The following is a 16,497-nucleotide window of genomic DNA, read 5'->3' on the forward strand; positions in this document are numbered from 1 at the left end:
TTTTTAGTAGAGACGGAGTTTCACCATGTTACCCAGGATGGTGTCGACCTCCTGACCTCGTGATCCGCGGCCTCGGCCTCCCAAAGTGCTGGGATTACAGGCATGAGCCACAGCACCCAGCCTGTACATTTTCTTTATCCAGTCTATCCATGATGGGCATTTGGATTGAGTCCATGTCTATGCTATTGTGAATAGTCCTGCGATGAACATACGCATGCATGTATCTTTGTAATAGAATGATTTATATTCTTTTGGGTATATACCTAGTAATGGGATTGCTGGGTCAAATGGTATTTCTGGTTCTAGATCTTTGAGGAATTGCCATACCGTCTTCATAATAGTTCAACTAATTTACATTCCCACCAACAGTGTAAAAGCATTCCTGTTTCTCCACAACCTTGCCTGCATCTGTTGTTTCTTGACTTTCTAATAATGGCCATTCTGACTGGTGTGAGGTGGTATCTCATTGTTGTTTTGATCTGCATTTCTCAGTGATCAGTGATGTTGAGCGTTTTTTTCGTGTTTTTTGGCTCCATGAATGTCTTCTTTTGAGAAGTGTCTGTGCGTGTCCTTTGCCCACTTTTTAAGGTTTTTTTTTTTTTTTCTTGTAAATTTGTTTAAATTCCTTGTAGGTTCTGGATGTTAGACCTTTGTCAGATGGATAGATTGCAAAAATGTTCTCCCACTCTGTAGGTTGTCTGTTCACTCTGAGGATAGTTTCTTTTGCTGTGCAGAAGCTCTTTAGTTTAATTAGATCCCATTTGTCAATGTTTGCTTTTGCTGCATTGCTTTTGGCAATTTCTTCATGAAATCTTTGTAGATATATACCACATTTTCTTTATCCAATCCTCCATTCATGGATGGACACTTAAGTTGATTCCATATCTTTGCTATTGTGAATAGTGCTGCAATAAACATACAAGCACAGGTGTCTTTTTGATATAATGATGTCTTTCTCTTTGGGAGGATACTCAGTGGAATCCTGGACCGAATGGTAGTTCTATTTCTAGTTCTTTGAGAAATCTCCATGCTGTTTTCCATAGAGACTGTACTAATTTACATTCCCATCGACAGTGGGTAAGCGGTCCCTTTACTCCAAATCCTTGCCAGCATCTGTTTTTTTAGACTTTTTAGTAACAGACATTCTGACTGAGGTGAGATGGCACCTCACTGTGGTTTAAATTTGCATTTCTCTGATGATTAATGATGTTGAGCATTTTTTCAATGTTTGTTGGCTGCCTGTATGTCTTTAGAAAAATGTCTCTTCGGGTCCTTTGCTCATTTTTTACGTTTTTTTTTTTTTTTTTTTTAACAGCTTTATAGAGATATAAATTCTTACACTACACAATTCACCCATTTAAAGTATACAACTAAGGCTGGGTGCAGTGGCTTACACCTGTAATTCCAGCACTTTGGGAGACCGAGGCGGGTGGGCCACTTGAGGTCAGGAGTTTGAGACTAGCCTGGCCAACACGGTGAAACCCTGTCTCTACTAAAAATATAAAAATTAGCTGGACGTGTTCACTTGAACCCAGGGGGCGGAGGTTGCAGTGAGCTGAGATCGCGCCACTGCACTGCAGCTTGGGTGATAAAGTGAGACTGTCTCAAAAAAAAGAAAAGGAAAAAAATATATATATATAATTTTTTTATAAAAAAGTAAAATAAATAAAAAATACAGTACAATTCAGTGGCTTTAAGTATATTTGGAGTTTTACATCTGTTACTATAATCAGTTTTAGGGTATTATTTTTTGAGACAGGATCTTACTCTGTCCATGCTGGCGTGCAATGGCGCGATTTCTGCTCACTGCAAACTCTGTCTCTGGGGCTGAAGTGATCCTCCCACCTCAGCCCCCCAAGTAGATGAGACTACAGGTGTGAGCCACCAAACGTGGCTAATTTTGTATTTTTTGTAGAGATGGGGATTCACCACGTTGCTTAGGCTCCTGAGCTCAAGCGATCCACCTGCTTCGGCCTCCCAAAGTGTTCGGATTACGGGCATGAGCCACTGCGTCTAGCCCGGCCATTTTTATAACTCCCATAAGTAACCCCCTTACCCATTAAGCAGTCACTTCCCATTCCCCCAGCCACGATGCGACTTTCTGTCTCTGTTGATGTGCCTGTTCTGGACGTTTCATGTAATAGACTATGTAGCCTTTGTGTCTGGCTTCTTTCACTTGGCATCTTGTTTTCCAGGTTCATCCATCTGTAACACGTGTTGGCGCTTCACTCTTCTTTAAGGCTCAATAATATTCCACTGCACGGACGGACCACATTTTGTGTATCCATTCAGCCGCTGATGGGCATTTAGGTTTGGCTTTTTGGCTCTGATGAATAAAGCTGCTGGGATCATGCGAGTTCAAGTTTTTATGTGGACGCATGTTTGCAGTTCTCAGCCAGCCTAAGTGGTTTCTCACCTTTTTTTTTTTTTTCTTTTTTTGGAGACGGAGTCTTGCTCTGTCACCCACGTTGGAGTGCAGTGGTGCGATCTCACCTCACTGCAACCTCCGCCTTCTGGGTTCAAGCGATTCTCCTGCCTCAGCCTCCTGAGTAGCTGGGATTACAGGTGCGAGCCACTATGTCCGGCTAATTTTTGAATTTTTAGTAGAGATCAGATTTCACCATGTTGGTCAGGCTGGTCTCAAACTCCTGACCTCAGGTGATCCACCCGCCTTGGCCTCCCAAAGTGCTGGGACTACAGGCGTGAGCCACTGTGCATGGCCCATGTTTTCTCACTTTTAATATAAACAAGAACAAGAACACATCTTCCTCTGCTGTGCACGGCGGTACAGCATGGCGACTAAGTGGCCCATAGTTCATGGGTTTGAATCCTGGCTCTGCGACCTTGTGCAGGTCACTTAAGCGCTCTGTGCCTCAGTTTCCCCAGTTGTAAAATGAAGTTAATAATAGTGCCTGCATCCCAAGGGCTGTTTAAAGATTAAAGAATAGCTGTGGAACACTCAGCATAGGGCCCTAGGAAATGAGAGGTCAGTGCTTGCTAAGTAAACATAGGAAGCTCAGTTTAATTACAGGTGGCCTTGGCACTCAGCCCCCAGGCCAGGAAAGGCCCAGGGCACAAGCCTCATTTCGAAGGCCAACACCACTGCCCAGCTCTGTCTGATGGAGATGGGCCATGGAGGCGGTGCACAGGCCCTGGCGTCATACACACAGGAAGCCCAGGGAACACCACCCTAATGAGTAAGCTTTATGAGGGGTCCCCGGTGGAAGGCAGTCCCCTTGGGTGGGGATAGGCCGAGGATCTTTGGGTAAGAAGTCATCAGTGAATTATAGCAATACAAGAACAGAAATTAAAAATAAAATAAGGCCAGGTGCAGTGGCTCACACCTGTAATCCCTGCACTTTGGGAGGCCGAGGGGGGAGGCTCACTTGGGGCCAGGAGTTTGAGACCAGACTGGCCAACATGGCAAAACCCCATCTCTACTAAAAATACAAAAATTAGCTGGGTGTGGTGGCAGGCACCTGTAATCCCAGCTACTCAGGAGGCTAAGGTGGGAGAATCGCTTGAACCCAGGAGGTGGAGGTTGCAGTGAGCTGAGATCATGCCACTGCACTCCAGCCTGGGCGACAGAGAGACTCGGTCTCAGGGTGGGGGAAGAAAAGAAAGAGAAAAAAAAGGCTGGGTGCTGCGGCTCATGCCTGTAATCCCAGCACTTTGGGAGGCCGAGGCAGGTGGATCACCTGAGGTCAGGAGTTCGAGACCAGCCTGGCCAACATGGTGAAAACCCGTCTCTACCAAAAATACAAAAATTAGCTGGGCGTGGTGGCGGGCCCCTGTATTCCCAGCTACTTGGGAGGCTGAGGAAAGGGAATCATTTGAACCCGGAGACCTCGCCACTGCACTCCAACATGGGCGATAGAAGGAGACCCTGCCTACCTTAAAAGAAAAAATTTAAATAAAAAAAAAAAGCCATCGGCGAAGACTGAAGTGTGACATAAATACATCATCTCCACACAAGTCCCACAACTCAAACAAACTCAAGTGTGTCACTTGGGGGAAAAATGAGGTTTTCCAGTCCGGAGGGGCCACCCCTATCCACCTTGAGAAAAGAAAAATAGCTCAGATCAGTCTGAGCTATGCAAAATGTATCAGGCCCAGGGAGACTGTACAGTGAATAGGGGACTTCAGTCACACGCCTCCTCCACCCATGCCCGGGGAGCGGTTCCTGCCCAGCTGCTCTCCCCATTAGCTTCTTGTTCCTGGAATTTGTGATACAATAAACAGTGCATAGCCAATCAATACCTTCTGTTATCTTTTTTTCTCAGCCAGACCTGCAGATACCTTATGCTATTTTAATGTAAATTCTTGCTAACGATTTAGGAACTCTCTCTTCTTCGTTCCTTAAAAATCCACTTGCAGACTGGGTGCGGTGGCTCACGCCTGTAATCCCAGCACTTTGGGAGGCCGAAGCAGGTGGCTCACCTGAGGTCAGGAGTTCTAGACCAGCCATGGCCAGCATGGCGAAATCCCGTCTCTACTAAAAATATAAACATTAGCCGGGCATGGTGGCATGTGCCTGTAATCCCAGCTACTAGGGGGGCTGAGGCAGGAGGATCGCTTGAACCCGGGAGGTGGAGGTTGCAGTGAGCAGAGATTGTGCCACTACACTCCAGCCTGGGCAACAGAGCGAGACTCCATCTCAAAAAAAAAAAAAAAATAGCTGGGCAAGATGGCTAGGGCCTGTAGTCCCAGCTACTAGGGAGGCTGTGGCAGGAGGATCACTCAAGGCCAGGAGCCCAAGAAACTGACGCTGCAGTGAGCCATGATCACACACTGCACTCCAGACTGAGTGACAGGGTGAGACCCTGTCTCAAAAAAAAAAAGTCCACTTGTAATCACAGCTAGTCAAAGGGTTTATTTGGGGCAACTTGAATCCACACTCCTGGGTGGCCATCCTCAAGCTTTAGGCTTGAATACTCTATACTTAATCATATTTTCTGAATCTCGTTATTTAACGTTGACACCCTTTCCAGCTGGCAACCTTGTCTCCAAGCCCAACTTCCTCCATCTGTAAAATGGGGATGTTTCAGCCGCCTTCCAGGCTCCCTGTGCCAGTTCCATGGAAGGACTTGCTCATGGGGGATCTTCACGGGGCGTGGCCCAGGTGAGCAGAGCAGCGGGGGTCAGCCGCCTGCTGCAGGCCAGATCTGGCTGTGGTGCATGTTTGCTTTGGCCCACAGAGTGTTATTTCAGATGGGAAGTAGCGGCCCACACAGAAGGCCTGGAGATTGCTGTCTAAAGCTTCAGACAGAAGTCCGGATATGTGGCTCCTGGGGGTAACAGCTGGGTGGGGCTGAGGAAGGACACCCCCCCGACAGGGCACACTCCCTTCCGTCTCCTCCAGATCCCCCAGGTGCTGACACTTATCACCCGCCTGGACCCCAAAGGCACTAAGGTTGGGATCAGAGTGGTTAGGGGCTCTGGCCCCTTCCTAGCTGGGCAAGGGGGGAAGGCCACTCAATGAGGGTCAAGGAAGGCCATTTGGGCCTGTGTATGAACTGCAGAGACAGCAAAGTAGGCTGGGGCAGAGGAAGTTAGTTTCCTCTTTGTGGCAAGTGGGAGCCGTTGAGGGTTCTTCAAATAGAGAATGACTTAACTTCATCCAAGGAGGCCTGAGGGGAAGGTGGTGGGCTGAGCAGAGATAGATGACCAGACAGCAAAATGACAGAAAAAGTTGGCAATGAAAAGAACAAGAGGTTAAGACTGAGATTGAGTGTCGGGGAGGAGGGTAATAGGTCTTAGGATTTTATTTTTTTGAGACATTCTCGCTGTATCACCCAGGCCAGAGTGCAGTGGCGCCAGCTTGGCTCACTGCAACCTCTGCCTCCTGGGTTCAAGCAATTCTGCCTCAACCTCCTGAGTAGCTGGGATTACAGGCATGTGTCACCACACTCAGCTAATTTTTGTATTTTGAGTAGAGACAGGGTTTCACCATCTTGGCCAGGGTGGCCTCGAATTCCCGACCTCAGGTGATCCTCCCACCTTAGTCTCCCAAAGTGCTGGGATTATAGGCGTGAGCCACTGTGCCCCACCAGGATTTAAAATTTTAAAATGGAGGGGATTTAGTAGTAGGGAGAGAGGGAGGGATCAGGAAAAGGCAGAACCTGGAATAATCTGGCCGTTCTTTCACATCTTATAGGTCAAATCCAAAAAACAAATAGTTACTCAACAAACAGGTCCTGGGTGCTAGAGGGTCTGCCCTCTCCAGCCCCGAGGTTTGTCTGTGTTATTCCCCTACTGTATCCCCAGCACCTACAACAGGGCCTAGCGCGTAGTAGGTGCTCAATAAACACTGCCAAGTGAATGAATGTTGCTGAGTGTGGATGCCGCAGAAGTAACAGTACTAATCAGGTGCTTTTTCTCCAGGGTTGACATCCGGATTGCAGGGGATACACATATTGCACAAATAATTATCACCAAGAATGCCTGGAAGATGGAGTAGGGGTGGTGTGGGAGGAACCTGAAGAGGCTTGACCTGTCTGAAGGAGGGAGGGACGATGAACGAAGAGCTTCCTGGAGGAGGAGACTTGAAAAGCTGAGCCCCAGGTCCCTGGAGCCCCACACCCTTCACCCACTCCAAGTCCCTAGGTCTCTGGGACTCAGAGTTCTTTTTTTTTTTTGAGACAGATTCTCGCTCTTTCGCCCAGGCTGGAGTGCAGTGCCACTATCTCGGCTCACTGCAACCTCCGCCTCCCGGGTTCACGCCATTCTCCTGCCTCAGCCTCCCGACTAGCTGGGACTACAGGCGCCCGCCATGACGCCTGGTTAATTTTTTTGTATTTTTAGTAGAGACGGGGTTTCACCATGTTAACCAGGATGGTCTCGATCTCCTAACCTCGTGATCCGCCTGCCTCGGCCTCCCAAAGTGCTGGGATTACAGGCGTGAGCCACCGCGCCCGGCGACTCAAGAGTTCTTTTTAAAAAAATTTTTTTTGAGGTGGAGTCTCACTCTGTTGCCCGGGCTGGGGTGTAGTGGCACCATCTGGGCTCACTACAGCCTCCGCCTCCCCAGCTCAAGTGATTCTCCTGTCTCAGCCTCCCGACTAGCTGGGATTACAGGCATGCACCACCATACCCAGCTAATTTTTGTATTTTTAGTAGAGATGGGGTTTTGCCATGTCAGCCAGGCTGGTCTCGGACTCCTGACCTCAAGTGATCCACCCGCCTCGGCCTCCCAAAGTGTTGGGATTATAGGCATGAGCCACTGCACCTGGCCGGATTCAGAGTTCTTGACCTAAGGAGCAGTCCTGTGGCTTCCAGGGGCCTGGATCTTCCTTCTAAGGGAGGCTCCCCGCCAATCCTCCATTTAGGATGGCATCTGAGCACTACTGGCTTTGGAGGATTAAAACAAAAAAACCGACTTTAGGCTGGGGGTGGTGGCTCACGCCTGTAATCCCAGAACTTTGGGAGACCAAGGTGGGCGGATCACTTGACGCCAGGAATTCGAGAACAGCCTGGCCGACACGGTGAAACCCTGTCTCTACTAAATATACAAAAATTAGCTGCATGCCTGTAATTCCAGCTACTTTAGGGAGCTTGAACTCAGGAGGTGGAGGTTGCAGTGAGCCAAGATTGCGCCACTGCACTCTAGCCTGGGTGACAAAGTGAGGACTGTCTCAAACCCACCACTTTTAGCTTCTTGTGGGGCACACTCCTCAGGGGGTTCTTTTACCCCGAGGTACTCCACCTCAGCTGCCACCTCCTCTCCCCTCCCTGGCTGGCTGCTCTTCCGCCCTTTTGCCCTGTTATGTTCTCTGTCTGCATAGTGCTTCTCACCATCTCACACAATAGATATGTCACATCCTCCTGGAAACTGACTGCCAGCGCCACGAGGGCAGGGATCTTCGGTCTGTTTTACTCACGCCTCTACCCTCAGTATCTGCAAGAGAGATTGGTACCTAGTAGATGCTCAGTACTTGCTGAATAATGAGTGAATGAGGTTCTAAAATCCCTGGGCGCAATGGCTCATGCCTGTAATTCCAACACTTTGGGAGGCCGAGGCGGGCAGATCACGAGGTCAGGAGTTTGAGACCAGCCTGGCCAACGTGGGGGTACCCCATCTCTACTAAAAATACAAAAATTAGCCGGGCATGGTGGCGGGCCCCTGTAATCCCAGCTATTCAGGAGGCTGAGGCAGGAGAATCACTTGAACCTAGCAGGCGGAGGTTGTAGTGAGCTGAGATTGCAGCACTGCACTCCAGCCTGGGGGACAAAGTGAGACTCCATCTCAAAAAAAAAAAAAGGGCCAGCCATGGTGGCTCACGCCTGTAATCCCAGCACTTTGGGAGGCCAAGGCAGGCAGATCACGAGGTCAGGAGATCGAGACCATCCTGGCTAACACGGTGAAACCCCGTCTCTATTAAAAATACAAAAATTAGCTGGGTGTGGTGGCGGGCCCCTGTAGTCCCAGCTACTCGGGAGGCTGAGGCAGGAGAATGGCGTGAATCCGGGAGGCGCAGCTTGCAGTGAGCTGAGATCGCGCCACTGCACTCCAGCCGGGGGGACAGAGCGAGACTCCGTCTCAAAAAACAAAAATCCTATGGCTATAAGTTCCCCATTCTGAGTTTCTAATTCCAAATGAATGAATAGGATAGTTCAGGCCCTGTGGGGTTAACGTTCCTTTTTTTTTTTTTCTGAGATAGGATCTCACTGCGTTGCTCAGGGTGGAGTGCAGGATCCCAGCATGCTGCAGCCTCAACCTCCTGGGTTCAAGCAATCCTACCACCTCAGCCTTCTCAGTAGTTGGGACTACAGGCGGGCACCACCATACTTGACTAATTAAAAAAAATTTTTTTTTTGTAGATAAGGGTCTCACTGTTTGTTGCCCAGGCTGTTCTCAAACTCCTGAACTAAAGCAATCCTCTTGCCTTGGCCTCCCAAAGTGCTTGGATTACAGGCGTGAGCCACCGTGTCCTGCCTACAGTCCATTTTTAAGGCATTTTCACCTCTTTCTCTCTCGCCTCATAAGCAATTTATCAGGAAACCCTGTCACCTCCTTCTTTGACATTTATCTAGTTAGATCACCTCTGATGCCTCCCCAGTCCCTGCGCTGGTCTAATCCACTGCCATTTCCCACCTGGAGGACTGCAGTTGTCCTTGTGGTCTGTTCTTATGCACAACCAGAAGGAGCCTGCTGGAAACTGCAGAACACGCCCTCCTCTGCACAGAGCCCTCAGGAAACAAGCTCAAGTCTTTTCTGTTTTTTTTTTTTTTTTTTTTTGAGACGGAGTCTTGCTCTGTCTCAGCCTCCTGAGTAGCTTGGATTATAGGTGCCTGCTACCATGTCTCAAAAAAAAAAAAAGACAAAGGAAAAACCCTCACAGGCTGGGTGTGGTGGCTCACCTGAGCTCAGGAGACCAGCCTGGGCAACACGGTGAAAGCCCGTCTCTACTAAAAATACAAAAATCAGCTGGGTATGGTGGCATCCACCTGTAATCCCAACTACTTGGGAGGCTGAGGCACGAGAATTGCTTGAACCTGGGAGGCGGAGGTTGCAGTGAGCTGAGATGGCGCCACTGTACCAGCTTGGACGACAGAGTGAGAGAGTGAGACACTGTTGCCAGCTTGGGCAACAGAGTGAGACTCTTGTCTCAAAAAAAGAAAAAAAAGAAAAAAGAAAAAAAAAAAAGAGCCCTCAGGGGGCAGGGATCTGGGGGAAGAGGCACCGGGATCAGGGTAGGGGCTGTGGGGATGGAGGAGGGCTAGATTGGAAACACACTCAGAACTTGGAATGGGAAAGCAGGACCAGCGGTGGGGGTGACAGGGAGAAGCTGGGAGGGTTGGGACTTGGAGGTTGACAGGGCTGCAGAGGTAAGGGGGACAGGGGTGAGGGCCGCTGCCTAGACACTCTGCATGTCAGGTGGAGGCAAGGGAGATATAGCCAGGAGGTTGGCCGGCCTGGAGTGAGCCCCCATCATCCAGCACACTGCTAGGCAGGGGCTGTGCCATGAACTTGGCCAGGACATGGCCAGCACCATAGCCGCGGGACTGTGGCCATGGGAACACCAGCCTCCATCAGCATCACTGGGCAAGCCAGACTGGTGACACCTTCATGAAGTGTGAGCTGGGTCTCCAGACACACTTCCTCTCCCTGTGGACTGCACCTGCAGGCTTCCTGTGGTGGCAGAGTGGAGGCTGCCCACAGCGTAGGGTGAGCCCATGGGAGAACTACGGGGACAGACACAGCTTGAGACCCCGAGATCCAGGGATGGGTAGGCCAAGGCAGTGAGGAGGGTGCACAGTGACCTATGGAACCCTGGAGGAGAGGTTGGGGGCTTGGACTCCTGGGTCTGAGAAAGGAGAGGGCTGGGGGCCTGGATTCCTGGGTCTGAGGGAGGAGGAGCTGGAGGCCTAGTCTCCTGGGTCTGAGGGAGGAAGAGCAGGGGGCCTGGGGGCCTGGGCTCCTGGGTCTGAGGGAGGAGGAGACTGAAGCTGGACCCCTGGGTCTGAGGGAAGAGGGATGGGGGCCTGGACTCCCGGGTCTGAGGGAGGAGGGATGGGGGCCTGGACTCCCGGGTCTGAGGGAGGAGGGATGGGGGCCTGGACTCCCGGGTCTGAGGGAGGAGGGATGGGGGCCTGGACTCCTGGGTCTGAGAGAGGAGGGATGGGGGCCTGAACTCCTGGGTCTGAGGGATTAGGGATGGGGGCCTGGACTCCTGGTCTGAGGGAGGAGGAATGGCGGCCTGGACTCCTGGGTCTGAGGGAGGAGGGCTGGGGCCTGGACTCCTGCCTCTGAGGGAGGAGAGGCTGGGGCCTGGGCTCCTGGGTCTGAGGGAGGCGGGGCCTGAAGCTGGACTCCTGGGTCTATGGGAGGAGGAGCTGGGCTCCTGGACTCCTGCCTGGCTGGCTCCACAGGGCCAGGCTTCCCCCGCAGATCTATAAAGCACAGCGACCCACCTTCCCATGGCAAGGCACATCGGGACTAGAGCAGGCCCTTGAAGGCCAGAGGCTTTGAGTACTGGTCTCAGCTGCTGCCTCAGTCACCTTGTTAGTTAATTAATTGCATTAATCACAGTGCCCACCCCCCACAGCGGAAATCCGGGAGCTGGTTTGGGGGGTGAGCAGCGGCTGCAGCAGCCGGGATGTAGGGCTGTCTGTCTGCGCCTGGATTTCTGCACCTGCCCCCTGGCCTCCTCTAATCCGTGTGTTTTGTTTTGTTTGTTTGTTTTTTTTTGAGATAGGATCTTGCTTTGTTGCCCAGAGTGGAGTATAGTGGTGTGATCTCAGCTCACTGCAGCCTCAACCTTTCTGGCTCATGCGATCCTCCCACTTCAGCCTTCCAAGTAGCTGGGACTATAGGCGCGCACCACCACCTTTGGCTAATTTTTAAGTTTTTTGCAGAGACAGGGTTTCGCCACGTTGCCCAGGCTGGTCTCGAACTCCTGAGCTCAAGTGATACACCTGCCTGGACCTCCCAGAGTGCTGGGATTACAGGTGTGAGCTGCCGTGCCTGGCTTCTTGAAAGTCTTTTAATGGTCTCTCTGCTGTCTCTTAGCATCTCTTATCTGTGTCTTCCAGCGTCTCTTCTCTCTCTGTGTCTAGTTCTTAGGGTCCCTGTCCCTCTGTGTCTCCAATTCCCAGGGTCTCTCTTGGGGTCTCTGTTACTCCTTTTTTTTTTTTTTTGAGACGGAGTCTCACTCTGTCGCCCAGGCTGGAGTTCAGTGGCGCAATCTCGGCTCACTACAAGCTCGGCCTCCCGGGTTCACGCCATTCTCCCGCCTCAGCCTCCCAAGTAGCTGGGACTACAGGCGCCCGCCACTGCGCCCAGCTAATTTTTTGTATTTTTAGTAGAGACGGGGTTTCACCATGACCTCGTGATCCGCCCGCCTCGGCCTCCCAAAGTGCTGGGATTACAGGCGTGAGCCACCGCGCCCGGCTCTTTTCTCTTTTGAGACAGGGTCTTGCTCTGTGGCCCAGGCTGGAGTGCAGTAGTGCAATCAGGGCTCACTGCAGCCTTGAACTCGGTTCAAGCGATTCTCCTGCGTCAGCCTCCCAAAGTGCTGGAATTACCGGTATGAGCCAATGTGCCTGGCCTCTGTCACTCTTATCTGTGTGTCCCAGAGTCTCTGGTCTCTGCTCTGTACCTCTTATATTCTCTGTCTCTTTGTAATGACTTTATTGAGACATTATTCCCATACCATACAATCTACCCATTTAAAGTGTACAGTTCAGTGGCTTTTGTATATTCAGAGTTGGCCATCCATCACCCGAGCAATTATAGAACATTTTCATTAGCCTGAGAAGATACCCTGTCCCCGTTAGTCACTCTCTTCCTCTTTCCTCTGTGTGTCTGACATCTGCGGTCTCTTTCTCCGTCTGGTTCTCCCTGTCTCTGGAACCTCGCTCTCTGCCTCGATTCCTGGGGTTCTCCTCTCCCAAGCCTTCTGGACTACGTCTCTAAGGGTGTCTGTTTCTGTCTCTGACTGTGGAGACTCCCTGCATCCTGGGTCTCCAGTGCCCTGTCTCCCCATATCTCTGACACACCTTCTCACAGCGTGGCCCATCTTGCTGGGTCCCCTCTTCTCCTCCCCCTCCTGCTCCATTTGTCAGCACTGCTGGGACATTAAAAATGTAACAGTGTCCCAGGCAGGGGCGGGGGAGCTGGCCCATGTGCTCAGCTCCCTGTCCCTTCTGTGTTCATCACTCCCTGTGGCCCCCACATGTTGCTGGCCTTGAGGCCCCCTGTACCCTGACCTCCGTGGGTCATGGCACCTCCGCTGTCCCACAGCTGGAGTCTTTGGGGCTCCCTGCCTGTCACCAAACCCCTTTCCTTTTGCTGTCCCTGCCTTCATCTGATATCTATGTCTAGCTCCCTTCCCCCACCCTCCTCCGTCCCATTCCAGTGACTTTCAGCCTCATCCCTGTGACGGTATTTTACTCCCCCCACCCTGTGGCGGCATTTCACTCCCCTTCCATCCTCTGATTCCATTCCTAGACGTGTCTCTGGCCCCATTCCTAAATCTGCGTCTGACCGCTTCCCTCTATTGGCCTCTGTACCCGTCCTTGTAGCTCCAGCCTCTCTATATACCCACCCCCCAACTTCTCCTCTGCCCAATCCCCCTTCCCTAATGAGAGGAGACAGCAAGGCTGCCGTCCCTCTGCTCCCCTCCCCCTCCACTACGTGGGGCTGCCTGGCGGACATGGACACATGGATGGGCAGGGAAGAAGGCTGGGGGAGGGGAGCCGGCCCAGCTGGGGGCCCAGGTGGTGCACCCGCATTCCCTGAGGAGGCCAAGCGGGGGAGGCAGTGGAGCTAGACAGGATATACAGAGAAAGACGGAGAGGAGAGAGAGATGGGAAGAGGGGAAGAGAGAAAGAGCTTGGAGAGGGACAGAGAGAGAAAGGGTGAGAAACGAAGAGACATGAAGAGGGGGAAAGAAAGTGACGGAAGGAGGAAAACAGGGAGGGGGAGGGGAGAGAGAGCTAGAGGGAGGGCGAGCACAGGCCAGCCAGTCAGCCAGCGGACAGCAGAGGCGAAGGATTGGGGTGGGGGGTGGTCAAGAAAGGCGCTGACATCTTCTCCAGGTGCTAAGAGCTTTCACAGGGAATCAGTGGGGCCTCGGAGCCTTCCGGATGGTCCGCAGGGAAAGGATTGTTATCTCAGTTTTTTTACGAGGGAGGAAATGGAAACTCAGAGGCACTTCCTGGAGCCCACCTGGTGTGGGGCTCTGAAGAACCGGAGCCGGGCTTCCCTGGGACCTGCTGTGAGACCTTGAGAAGGCTGATTGCCTTTGCTGAGCCTGCTTCCTCATCTGTAAGATGGAAACAGAAAGAGGACCTGTTTCCCAGGGCAAGCTGGAGCCTTCGGTGAGACCATGCACCAAGCCAACAGTCGGCTCAGGGTCTAGTGGGTTCGGACAATTCACCCAGAGGTGCTAGTTCTGATCTCATCTGCCTATTTCTGCCTGAAGGGAGAGGCAGGGAATGGAAGGGGAGTCCCCAGCTCTGGGTCAAAGCTGGGAGGCCAGTGAGAGCCATCCTGGGGGAAATGAGGCCAGAGAGGTGGCCGGGGTTCCCCAAGATACCCCTGAGCTCTTTTTCTGCGCAAACCCTTGGGAAACTCTAGCATCCCAGAGTTTGTCGCTGGGAATACACAACCGGGTCACCTGCAAGGGGCGGGGCCAGCGCCTCTTTCAAGGGTTCCCTCCCAGCCCCTCCCTCCCCAGGGGGGCCGCTCTCCTCCCCTAGTGGGGTGGATGGAAGGACGCCAGGGGGTCCAAGGCATAGCAGTGAGAGGGACGGGGAATAAGGGCGGCGGCTCCACTCGTCCACTTCCTGCTACGGCTCTGAGGACAAAGGCGCTACCAGAGGATAGATAAAGTCCCGAAACCGGGGAGTCCGGAACCCGACGCCAGGAGCGCCCGCCCCACCCCTCCCTGGCTCGGCGAGAGTGAAACCAGGAAAACTTCCCCGGCGACGTCTCCGTCGCCCCCGACCATTCACAGGGAAAGGGAGGAGTCTCCCAGCCTCTGGGACTCGGGGCCTCCCTTTCTATCTGGGACTCAGGCGACTGAGACTCCAACCTCAAGACAGAGCCTTCGACCCCTTCATCATATCTGGAGCCCAAGAGACGGGGCCCGCTGCTCGCAATTCTATTTAGATCTCAGAAGACGTTCCTCTGCCTACAATGAAGTCTGAAGCCCACGAGATCGAGTCTCCTGTCCCCCGGTTCTGCCGGGAACCCAGAAAACGAAGCCCCCTGCCCACAATTAAATCCAGAAGCTACAAGTTTGATCCTCTCTCGCCCCTAGTTTTACCTAGATCCCAGTTAGACGTAGCGCGTAGCCTCCATTCTACCAGGGACCCAGAAGACGGAGCCCCCGGCCCCCAATTTTTCTGGAGTCCACGGAGTTAGAGCCCCCAACTCCCTGAGGTTCGGGGTTGGAGCTCCGAGCTCAGGCCCTTCCCTCTAAGTCGCCAGAACTCTTATCCTTCGCCCTCCAAGGGACCCGAATCAGGTCCCCTTGTCCTCAGTTCTCTCCGGGCCTCAGACGCCCAAGCCGGGAAGAAGGAAAAATGGGTGAGGGAGGTGGTCTCGCCTCTTCCTCGAGACCTTACTGCGGGAGGTGGGGGGAACATTCCCCACATTCCTGAGAGGGGTAGAGGAGATAGAGACCCAGATCCGGGTGCACTGCTCGGCGCGGGGTGGGGAGGGGGCGCCAGGCCTTCCTGGGATTTAACCCTTTCGGCGCGGGAATCCGAGAAATGGGGAGGGGGACAGACAAGCCGGCGTAGGATGGGCAGTTGGATTAAGAAGGATGGGGGTGGTGGTGAGAGAGATGCAGAAAGGAGGGGTCAGAGTCTCCTCGAGAGAATCGGACGTGTAGGGGGTCGGAGTCGGTGGGGCCAGCCAGGAAGGGGGTAGGCGAGAGGGGGCTCGGGGAGCCGGGGGTGGGCGGGGAAGGTGCTCGGCTTCCCCAGCTCGGAAGGTAAGGTTGGAGGGGGTCCGCGCGGGGGCAGGGGGCCGTCCGCTCATCTCACCGGTTTCCAGGAGCAGCAGCAGCAGCAGCAGCAGCGGCCACAGTAGCGGCGTCGGCGGCGTTCTCGACGGCAGGAGGGCAGCGGCCCGGGCCATGGAGGGCCCGGGAGGGGACTGGGCCCGGCCGGAGGCCCGCGGGCCACTCTGTGGGGGCCGATCGGCTGGGCGGGCGAGTAGGTGCTTGTGGGGCTCCGGCTCCGGGCCGGTTCCCGCCGCGCTCTAGCCTCCCTGTTCTGCTCTCCCGGCCCAGCTCTCCCCGCCCGGCTCGGCACCCCCGGCCCCTCGCTCAGCTCCGGCGGTTCGAACCCGCTGACGTCACAGGATCCACCCGCTGCTCCCCCGAGTGGAGCCGACCCCGGCTCCGGCCCCGCCCCCTCCTGGCGTTCTGACCCCGCCCCCCGGATTCCACGCCTGTTCCTCCCCGGGATTCCATTCTCGCTCCTCCCCAGGATTCTAAGGTCGCCCCTGCCAAAGAATTCTGTCTTCTTCGCTCCCGGCGTCAAGCCACGCTCCCTAAGGTCTAGGCACGCCCCCTCTGCTCCCGAGTAGGTTCCGCGCCCCGCCCCCTGCCTACCGGCCGCCTCTCCAAGGTCTTGCCACGCCCCCTTCGGCCCTTCCGGCCGACTCCGCCCCCACGAAGCCCCGCCCCCACCAGCCCCGCCCCTCGCTCTAGCCGGAGTTCGCTCGGTCTCTTAGCTCAGTCCGTCCTGGCCTCGGTCCCGCCGACAGTTCGAATCCTGCCCTCTCCTGCCTACCCGAGTCCTCTCATCACAGTTGCCTAAGGCACGTGGGGCCTTACTGTTCTGCCCCCAGCACGTTGCGGTTGTGCGACCTCCCCGCAGGTCGAGCCCATCGCCCTGAGCCTGTTTCTCGTACCCTCGTGCTTTTCTAATCTCTGCCCCGGGCTCTAGGTGTCGCTGCACTCGTTTCTTTCTGGATTTCTCTGTCTCTCTTAGGTGTCTTTGTGTCTCTCTCACTCTCTTTGGGTCTTCCTCTCTGTC

General features: G+C 53.6%; 1 protein-coding gene across 2 annotated transcripts in view; it reads right to left on the minus strand.

Moving 5' to 3' along the window:
- Positions 1-15,842, minus strand: part of NECTIN2 (nectin cell adhesion molecule 2) — a 43,413-nt gene extending 27,571 nt beyond the window's left edge. The window contains exon 1 of one of the 2 annotated variants that reach the window (XM_055249505.2): positions 15,499-15,842. In XM_055249505.2, the coding sequence (XP_055105480.2) occupies positions 15,499-15,592 (94 nt within the window). In that variant the 5' untranslated portion in view covers positions 15,593-15,842. The remainder of the gene's footprint in view (positions 1-15,498) is intronic. The other variant, XM_055251149.2, reaches the window with a different exon arrangement.
- Positions 15,843-16,497: the final 655 nt, after the last annotated feature.

Source organism: Symphalangus syndactylus, chromosome 17, assembly GCF_028878055.3.
Source record: "Symphalangus syndactylus isolate Jambi chromosome 17, NHGRI_mSymSyn1-v2.1_pri, whole genome shotgun sequence".
Classification (NCBI taxonomy): domain Eukaryota; kingdom Metazoa; phylum Chordata; class Mammalia; order Primates; family Hylobatidae; genus Symphalangus; species Symphalangus syndactylus.